The sequence below is a fragment of the Enoplosus armatus genome, chromosome 8 (assembly GCF_043641665.1).
Source record: "Enoplosus armatus isolate fEnoArm2 chromosome 8, fEnoArm2.hap1, whole genome shotgun sequence".
NCBI lineage: Eukaryota > Metazoa > Chordata > Actinopteri > Centrarchiformes > Enoplosidae > Enoplosus > Enoplosus armatus.
The window spans coordinates 22,212,278-22,223,103 of NC_092187.1; the positions used below are offsets into that span (position 1 = coordinate 22,212,278).

The following is a 10,826-nucleotide window of genomic DNA, read 5'->3' on the forward strand; positions in this document are numbered from 1 at the left end:
TTTAGCAAAATGGGAAAAAAAGGGGGATAAAACTGTAATTACTCACATCAATCAAAAACTGTGATTGAGCCAAACCTCTGGGGCATAAACACACACACACACACAAACACACACACACACACACACACACACACATACACAATTTTTACAGCCGTTGGCCTGTCAGTGCCCTCGCCTGCCAGCTCCAGACAGGCAATGTGCTCCAGATTAGATCAAACTCCAGGTTGCCCATTTCGATTCTAAAAGCAGCTGTACGACACTCTGTTACCATGACGACACTCACAGTCTGGTCTGTCGTCTGCGGGCATAAAAATAGACAGGGGGCTGTGGTTCAGTTCAGGACTTGCTGAGATGATAGTGGGCAGCAGACAATCAAAAAAAAGAGCATGATTAGAGCAGTCATTAGGCTGCTGGAGTATCTGGCACCGGCCCTTAATCAAACTATGACGATACAGAAACAAACTGCCAGCCTTGAACCTGAACTTTCCCGGCTTTGTGGTTTGTTTCCTAAAATGTATACAGCCTTCACGGTTCATAGTTTGATCTGCCGCAACAGGGGTGAAACAGGGGCACCTGAGTCAGAGGGTGGTAGGTGGTTGTCTTATTAGGATCATGGATGGACAAAACAACCACAAAGAGAGGCAAAGCAACTACGAAGAGATACAAAACAACCGCAAAGATGCAAAACGACTGAACAGAGATGCAAAATGACCACAAAGAGACATAAAAGAACCGCAAAGAGACTTAAAATGACAACAAAAAGATGCCAAACCACCACAAAGAGACATAAAACAACCGCAAAGAGACTTAAAATGACAACAAAAAGACGCAAAATGACCACAAAATGATGCAAATTTCCCCGCTGAGGGATTAATAAAGGATTATTTCAATATATATATATATATATATATCAAAGCAACAGGAAAGATGCCAAGCTACTTAAAAGAGATGCGCAAAAAGACCACAAAGAGATGCAAAATAGAAACATTCAGTGCTTTGCTCAACCCTTCCACCCCCCCCCCACATTGAAAAGTTTCTAAACCTGCCCCTGGGGTGAAAGGTCATGCGTTGTCAGTCAGTGTGATCGCCTGTGTAATCAAACCCTCATGCACTGTTGCCCCTGCATCTACAGCGGCTCGCTCACATCACAGCAATGCAATCTCCTTCCAGGTAGCAGTGAAGAGTTATTGAGTAGCTGTCAAAGTGGAAGTGGAGCTACACGCTCAAAGCAATCAGGCAGATCAACCGCGGTGAAGCCATAAATGTCCGACTCTTGTTTAATGGAGCTAATTCGCTACTGATCACGTTTTCCCCTTAACTTTTAAATAACTGCAGTTTGGTACAAATTCAACAGTTTTCTTCAGATTGTTTAAAACGTGTTGATGTTAGTTCTGCTGCACAGTCTCTAGTTTTTACACCTCACCTTGAAAAAGTATTCTGAGTACATTTTTAAATACATATTAAATCAATAGAGACAGGGGGCCAACAGGCTTAGTGTAGAGTTAGTTAGTTAGTTTTTATTCCTGTTCAAAGGGCCCGGAGTCAGAATCGAACCAGCCCGCTGCAGTAAGGACTCAATGGTACACGGAGTACCAGGGTTTTCTCTGCATGCCCCTTTCTACTTCTGCTTCAGTGCACCTCAGAGGCAAATACTGTACAAATATCTGACAACTTTAATTACTTGTTACTTTACAAAGTAAGATTTATGCATACAAAACATACAAAGAGCTTATAAAATATGATGCCTTGTTATAAATTGAACTACCCAACAGTTTATATACGGATGAAACGATTAGTGACTGATTCCCCATGTTTTGTTTTTTTTGCTGCTTTTCCTTTAAACTATTTTAATGATTTCAGTTTATTTTTAATACTTTTGAGGTTTGGACAAAGTGTTGTGACGGTGTCACTTTAGGTAATTGTGACGGCATTTCTCACTGTTTTCATAATTTTTTACAAATCAAACAATCATAATAAAATAATTAGATCTCAAAACAATATAATATATAACAGTGTAACAGTCACAGGGGGACGTGTCTCTGCATTTTCCTGATTATACTGAGTATTTTCACAGTGTAGTATTAGAACTTTTACTTAAGTAAAGGATCTGAATACGTCCTCCACCACTTGGTTGACAGAGCTGTTTAGCTGTGTGTTCTATAATCCCGGTTTACAACATGTGCAACAAACACACATGTACAGAGTGAGAGCAGCACATTCACTTTTGCAGGACAGAGAGGGGGACGAGGCTCAAGGCTCCTCCCTGAGAGTTTGTGAAAACATTCCAGCAAAGTGAGGGCAGTCAAAGAATTGGGAACTCACAGAGCGGCCTCCTCACTCTCTCTACCCGTCTCACCTCTTCGCTCAGGTACTTACACTGTACACAAGTGTTTACAGCCTGTGTGGAGCTCTGAGGACGGCTCTGCATCAAGGAGGGGAAACTTGAGGAATCCTCTAAAAGCTGCACGGACAAAAAGAAACTGAGCTGTCCCATTGATCGGCTCACAATGAAGCCGGTGTTCGTCCTCCTTGTTTCCACCGCCTGGACTTTCACTGGAGCCCAGTATTACTACCAGGGGCTGATGGATTATCTGGAGAACAGGTTGTTGGCTATCGAGGTAAGTAGCAATAACCCTTTAAATGACTGATTTTCCATGCGTTATGTGAAGGCACAGATCTCTCCGAAGTCATTATCAAATTAGAAACACCGGTTCCTGATTGCCTCCTCCTGCTCCTTTTATGTGAATTTAATGTTAACTAATGAAATCAAATTAATGCAATCTCTGCCCAGCTCATCAACTTTGCAGGGGCCTCTGGGGGAATATCAGTCGATGCATGCAACACGCAGTTTCTGTCCGACAACATTTCTTAAGCGTTTAAGACAAATGACACATCAGTAATGAGTACAAGCTCAACCTTTGCTGCCACGGCATCAAACATCCCGACAGCCTAATAGAAAGATGTGTTCTGCAAAAGGTGGAATGAAGCCGCATTACAACAAAGTGCCTGAGGGGAGGAATGAAATTACTGAGAGTTCAGCACTGTGTTTTAAAGGGAGGTTATGAGACAGCAAAGTTTGTGTGAGGGGGGTGAGACTTTTGTTGGCTTAAGGTGAGTGTGATAGGAAATGCAAGAGGATTACACGCCTGGTAATTGCAGTGAACTCTCATTTAAATAATTCTTTTAATGTATTCTTTTAGAGTACATGTTCAGAGCTGGATTTTTTTTTGTGTGATTCATCTGCCATCAAAATGACAATCTCATAACTGTTATCCGCATGAAATGAAACATCTATTTACAGCTAAACCCACCCCCCTCCCCCCGTGGTTTCCCTCCAGTCTCAATTCCAATATGCTGGCTCAACTTCTGCGTTGATGTGAACATGGCAATTCATCAGCAAGTTCTCATTGAACTTTCATTTCCATTCGACCACAGGCCCCCACAGCAAGCATAGGGAGAAAATGAAGCCGAGGCGAGACAGTGGAGAACCCTCAGTTATTGCATCTCCACTGCACTGAGAGACCCAGTGCTGTATTCTATATGGTGATGATGATAATGCTTTGATTGAAACAGGGACATTTTACTCTCTGAGATTTATTATGGTAGGAAACAAGACCAAGAGCCCTGAGCACTGGGATATGAGCTACATGCTAACATCAGCATCACAGACTGTATAGAAGAAGCGGACGTAGACACCGAGACGTCACCCATTGGTTTGCGGAGAACCATTTTGAAACCTTGAGTTTGGCATTTTGGCCTTCGCCATCTTTGTTTTTTGGAGCCAGGAGCGACCATATTTGGATGAGAGGGTGGAGAACCTAAGGGCATTATGCACACTTACCTACATGCTAACTATATATATATATATATATATATATATATATATATATATAATTGTAAATGTACTTAGGATTTCATGACAATCCATTCAATAGTTGTTGAGATATTTCAGCAGAGGGATGGCGATGTTGTTCTGTTAAACCAACACTTTGTTCGAGACTAAAATGGATGGATTGTCGTGAAAGGTTGCACAGACATTCATGTTCCCCTCAGGAAGACTTACAATAACTTTGGTGAACCCCGACCTTTCATCCAGCGCCACCGGCAGGTTAACATTTTAATTTGTCCAAAACCAAATGCCTGTAAACTTAATGACATTCACATCAGCCTGGGCTGTACTTTTTGTTTAGTGCTAATTAGAAAATCTTAGCATGCACAAAACCTGCTTAACATCAGCATGTTAGCATTGTCATTGTAAGCATGCTGACATTAGCTTTAGCTCAAAGCACTGCTGTGCCTATGTACAACCCCACAGGGCTGCTGGCAGACTCTCAGTCTTGTCTCATCCTACAGTTTTATACAACCCTTGTTTTGCTCTGCCCATGTCTGGTAGGACCGTATGCAGTTGTGGCATGACCAATCCCATCGCTACCACACAGAAATGCAGGATTTCAAAAAGCTAACAGCTGAGGCCATGGATGGGCTGAGGAACGAGCACAGCGTGCTGTTCAAAGACCTTGAAGGAGCTGCAGTCCGAGTGGACCGGGTGGAGCGAGAGATGGACTATGTGGAAACGCAGACTTCCCCTCGGGCCTGCGCAAAAAAGGCAGATAAGGTGGTGGAGCAGGGGGCCTGGGGGCTGGAGGAGAGCAGAGGAGAGGAAGAGGAGGAAGAAGACTGGGAGGAGCTGCACTCCAGAGTCTCTGGTGAGCTGCAGGGAAGTACACTGCAGCCAAACGGCCTCTGCAGGATCCTTTGATCCTTCATTTTCATTCATGACAGAGCCCTGGCACAGTCAGTCTATAGGATCTATAGATGTTTTGTATGTATGTTTTATAGTTAAATTCAGCATTACACATCACACCAGGCGCTGTAACACCCCTTCTGCTGAGTCGCTGTCCTGGAAAAACCATGCCACTGGAAACAGGGAAACAAACACGGTGCTGTTACAAGTCATTTAACGAAGTGCTTTGAGTCCGTGGGCAGTCATGTTTTCCAGGAGAAATGTGGCTCCATGTAACTCATTTATTTCAGCAGAGCTTCTCGCCTGTTTGTGCTGTTTGAGCACAGCATTTGTCTTTATAATCTTCAGATCCCAAGGCGTGCTGCTACAAACAATGCAGAGATATACTGTAACTGCTGCGCTGAGTCATTTACTCGGGTTACACGGGGACTTATAACCCTTTTAAAGATGTGGAAAGTTATGAAATCACATTTGTTATTCCATGAAACGCGTGTACATCAGCAGATTTAACTGAATGTTCAAATTAAGCTAAAGATCTATATTATTTTTTTGCGCTTAATAGGTTCCACAAGCTAAATCCCTTTAGTGCTATTTATACAGACTCATACTTCATACAAAGCAAATGAAAAAAAATATTGATTTCTTTATCATTCTCGTTCACTTAACAAGACAATCAATAACACATAAATTCAAGAATTGTGTAGTAATATGATAAACGCTCTGCTGAGAATCACAATGCTAGTCGTGCTCTACATAACCACAGAGATTTCTCTCATTCAGGCGTTTAAATACAAAAGATTAGGGCAGAACAATGCAGAGCAAAGGCTTCTCTATTAGTGTCTGTGTGTAAAATCTCCTGTGAAATCTGGAGCTGTGACTCTGCAGAGAGGAGAGACAGGAAGCTGCCCTGAAGCTCATGTTCGCAGGACTGAGCTCTGCACACACTGAGCCATTGTGAATGTCTGTGAAGTGACCCAAAGTGAACTTTACCGCATTGTAGGGACCCATTTTCAGATTTCTGAGCATAATGCTAATTTTGCCCCGGGACACATCAAGGGGACATCCTTTTGTTTGTGTTTTACCGAAAAGCATTTGTATTAATCGTACTTCTTTTATAGAAAGCATCTTCATGCTCTCTGCGTGCCGCACTAATACTTCCTCTCATTATGAGTCCGTGTGTCCAATTTCCCCCTGACTGCTTTGAATTTTCCTTAATTTGGAGAGCCAGATATTGACCGCTGCAGGTCGCTTGATGTTTTCTTAATGTTAGGTTGCAAACACACATTTCAGTTGAGGAATTACTGAAACATGCTAATGGACTAATTGTGGCAGCCTGGGATAGAAATCTAAATTGAATTATTACAATTATATAAATTTCACACCTGTGAAATATCTTGAAAATAGTTGTGTAATTTTTCACGAAGGTAATTTAAGGTGCAGCATCTGGACGCAGCCTAAATGTGCAGTTTTCCCCTTTTATTTCCCCTTAAGAGGCTTTAAAGCGCCCTAAAAAGCATTTAACCTGTCAACTGTCATCACATCTACATTCAAATGTTGTTAAAGGTTGCTCCATGTTTTTATTGCTGCACAATTACATTGAATGGAAATATTCCATCACTTTGCACATTAGCTCAAAACTCAGCCCCATGCAAATGGCATCTTCGGAAAGTTGCTAATGAAACTAAATGTGACGGGGTCTCCACAAGAATTCAGGATTAAGTTATGTGGGTTTGTAACAAAGGGGTTTAAGGCCTATTTTCTCAATCTGCGTCTTACTGTGGGCGATGTGGTCCTGCATGAAGTAACAACAGTTTTGGTTATTTGAGAGATTTCTGTTTGCTTTTCTCTCTGGGCAGGTCTAGAAAATAATTAAAACTGGCGGCCATAAAATAAACTAGTGATGTTGAGGATATCGTTTAAAGAATAATTTGAAAACGGGATACAAAATGGGGAAAACCATTTTCTGAACCAGCGGCTCCTCCGACTTCAAAGGACAAAGTGATAAAGCTTGACGGGCAGAACAACAGTACAGCAACAGTTCTTCTGTAGTTATTTCTTTAAGCGCAAAAACGTGATCCTTCTCTTTGTGTTCTCACTGCAGACTGTGTGGAAATCATCTCTGGCATCAGATCAGTGAAGATCCTGAAGAGAGTGGGAAGTCCCAAAGGCATGTGGACCAGAGACCCCAGGTCATCCAAGGTTTACGTCTTTAACGGGACATCAGGAGACAGCATCTACCAGTTTAACTCGGTACGTGACTTTTCCCGCTCTGCTGGTGTCGCCGGCAGCAGACAGATCAGGCTTCCCTCCGGGTGGAGCGGTCCCAGCAGCGCCGTTTATAACGGCTACTTGTACTACATAAAGCAGGAGGCCGGTGCAGACGTGCAGGTGGTCAGATATGACCTGCTGAGCGGCTCGGTGACAGACACCGCCATGTTCCCTGTGGAGAGCCACGCTACTGTTTACAACCTCAACCCAGAGACCACTGCGGACCTCGCAGCAGACGACGAGGGCCTCTGGCTCCTGTACGCCACCAGCGAAAGCGAACCAAACATCAACCTCGCGAAGATGGACCCCGCCACACTCGATATAGAACAAATCTGGGACACCCGTTGCCCACGGGAGAACGCAGAGGCCGCTTTCGTAGTCTGCGGGACCGTCTATGTCGTTTACAACACCCGCCTGGCGAGCCGGTCCCGCGTTCAGTGCCTGTTTGACGTCAACGACGTGGTGATCAGCGAGGAGGCTCCCCTGCTCTACTTTCCCAGGAGGTACGGAGCCCACGCCAGTCTGAAATACAACCCAGAGGAGAAACAGCTCTACGGCTGGGACGATGGCTACCAAATCATTTACAGACTGGTCATGAAGAGGAAACTCCTGGCTTGACAGGCGGGAAGTGGTGTCACGTTTTCAAAGGCAAGATTAAAATCTAGGAGAAGTAAATTTGTCCAGTAGCCTGCAGACTCTTCGCTCATGGTAGATTATTACAGATCACAGATAACATCACACATTTTTAAAGCAAATGAATTAGCATTTGAATTATTATTTATTAATTTTCTTATGTGTGTATTATACTAAAACATACGAAAAAAAACTATGAAACTGACACTGTTCATTAGAGGCTGTCATGTCTCACTGCTATGTGGTGTTTGTGTCCTCCCCTCATTTAATTTGACCGTTTGATTCAGACGAAAATCTCATTTCCTTTGTTCCCTTTTTTCCTGCTTGCTAAGCCGCTGGCTGTGTTGTCATTATATGCTGTGTGCTTCAACCACGACAAACTCACAGCGCGGAGCCCATTTTGCATAAGTCTTTTAATCAAAGAAAAGAAAATCATGTCACAGAACTGATAACACATCACATCCCGTGGGAGGAAAAAAAACAACAAACTCTTTTCTGCAGTTGATTTTCAGACTTGTTGAAACAAAAGAATGACAGTTTGTGGCGGATATACTCTATGCTATACCAGTTAACTTCATTACACACTGGGTCACTCGTCGAGGTGAGTCTCTAAAAGGAACTCATAGTAGACTTTTTTTTTGTCTGAACTAACAACTGTTGATATCAATCACCGGAAAACATTTTCTCAAACATTTCTATATTATTACAAATACAAAATGTTCAATAAAAAATTGGAAATTCAGTGCTATCATTAACAGTTGGAAGGGATACAAGATCATATCAAGAAACATTACAATATTAGGCAAAGCTAGAAGGGCTTGAAACAGTCCATAAACTGAGGCAAGTGATTTAACAGGTTTCATCTACCATGAAAACACACCACACTGTCAGAGAAATATATGACCATTGTAAAAGCACAAAAAAACCAAAGGAGGAACAGAAACGTTATTATTCAACCACTTGTTTCAAATTTTACACTAAAATATTAGGAATCTATGAATAATGCCATTAGTCTAGAGAGGATTTTCACCATCAAAACAACTGCGTGAATGAGAGCAGATTTCAAACCGTCACATTTGTGGAGGGTGTGTTGATGCTGTGGTGGATTACGTCAAGCACGCACAATAATGCACTGACTCATTCTCGCTATAACAAGTGCCAATTAGAGAAATGCCACTGCTCTGTAGACGCTGACCTGTCCGCCCGTCAGCTGTGCTGTCGTCTCAGCCTCGCTCTGGGTAAACCTACCCATGACGGAAAAATGGCTAAAACAGATCCGGATAGCTCTGCTGAACGCATCTGCTCCTGTCTTGATGTCTGGCTCCCCAATTTCTTTCAAAGACATTTTCACAAAGCCTGTGATTTATAGCGTGTTCGTTGTACTGTAGTCTGCGACTGAGGAGAGTTTGAGCCGCAGTATTACGTGTCCTCTTTTGCTGAATGAAGCTCCAGCAATGTAGACCAGACTGCCAAGAACATTATTACATATCAGATTAAAGTTTCTGTGGGCTGCTGTTCAGATAATATGGATGCTATTCAATAAATGGTCCTCATATCGGAAAGAAATTATCTGTACAAGCTTTCCCCACTATAATCTGAGAATGTTTCCTGGCACTTTTCCTGCCTGATATCACACCGACTCTGTAGCTTAACATTTCCTGGCGTGAATGTACTGATGGTATCTGTGCTTGCCAATTACAGCACAACAAAACTTCTACTACTGGAGGGTAAACCTGAAACTGGAAGAAAATAATGTATAGTAGAAACTAAATTATGATGTTTTGTTCTCAAAGATGTATGGAACCTCCATTACTAATATTCTTAATTAAAAGCTATAGATGTGTTTCCCATTTTTCAAAGAATTGAGAATGCGCATGCAGGAGAGGGGCAGAAAACTCACTGCCACAATGTTACGATAGCTTCGTAACAGCTATGTGGATATTTTCACTGTTTAGAAATAAAGCAACTTGCTGGAAATCTGAATTTGTATGTGCCACTGTTTTACACACATTGCAAAACTGTCGACTCTGTCTAGCTAACATAACATGGCTCTCACGCTGCAGTGAGAGACAATGATAGTAGTAATAAAGCAAACTGTACAAAGTTAGCTCTGGATCTGTGTGGAGCGATGAGGGGACTGTAGAGTGCCTCAAATTACATGAAACACACATTCATTTCCAGTGAGTTTTCCACCGCTTGATTTCTGACAGGCGCTCTATTAAATACATCTCATTGAGATCATGTTTTATTTGCTCTGGTAGGTAAGTCTTAGTAGTAAGTATTATGTTGAACTAGAAGCCATATGAATTGGATGTTGGAACTAGCTACCGAGCCTAGCAGCCTAACCGCTACGTCACGCGTGTCGTTGCTCTGATTGGTTGTTGTGTCCAGAGGCATTTTGGTCTGCGGCCGTTGGAAATCGGAAATAAACTGAGAGGTTGGATGCTAGGCTAATGATTCATAGCACCCGAATGGAAAATTAGCACCACCACTTGTTTACCTCAATGAACTAACTTCTAACATAACGTAGCGGATGGAAAAACACATTAATTTCCATTTTCTTGCAGATTTTATGGACATTTTGTTAACATTTTTGCTACATTTGGATGTAAACCTGGCCAGTAACAATGTGAGCTGTCTTACCTTAAAACAAGCGTTTCTTGCACACCAGTTTCTGTGCAAAACGACCCACCACCTTATTGAAATCCAGGGCACAGACCGGAACGCTACATGCTAATAGCTAATTATGCACTTTGATTTGAAAGGGAGGTTTCCTTCTTGGGATAGATAGAACATTTTCCACACATTACGCTTGCGATTTGTGCAAAACTACTTCTCGAGTTAATCTCCTCATCAGCTCTCAGTCATTAGTCACATCTTCTACCACCGTGTGCGTGCGCATCTCAATGCTCTGTGCTTGGAAACCCGTCTATAAAACAAAACTACTACTACTGGAAGGTAAACTGGGGGGAAAAAATGTAAATAGAATTAATAGAATCAAATTATTATGTTTTATTGTCATTGTGAAGCTAAATTGAACCTCCATTACATAATATTTTTAATTAAAAGCTGTAGATGCATTATTGTTTTTCACCTGAACAATTATAGAATCAGCTGTAGGACAGTGAGCCAGGCCTTAACTGGAGTTTTGTGCATCTTTTATCTGACTAAAGCAATTGTA

General features: G+C 42.2%; 1 protein-coding gene across 1 annotated transcript; it reads left to right on the forward strand.

Moving 5' to 3' along the window:
• Window positions 1-2,375: 2,375 nt before the first annotated feature.
• Window positions 2,376-7,630, forward strand: olfml3a (olfactomedin-like 3a). Its single transcript, XM_070911079.1, has 3 exons — window positions 2,376-2,618; window positions 4,394-4,706; window positions 6,846-7,630. Exons 1-3 carry the CDS (start codon window positions 2,508-2,510, stop codon window positions 7,628-7,630), a joined length of 1,209 nt encoding a protein of 402 aa, XP_070767180.1. The 5' UTR covers window positions 2,376-2,507.
• The last annotated feature ends 3,196 nt before the right edge of the window (window positions 7,631-10,826 follow it).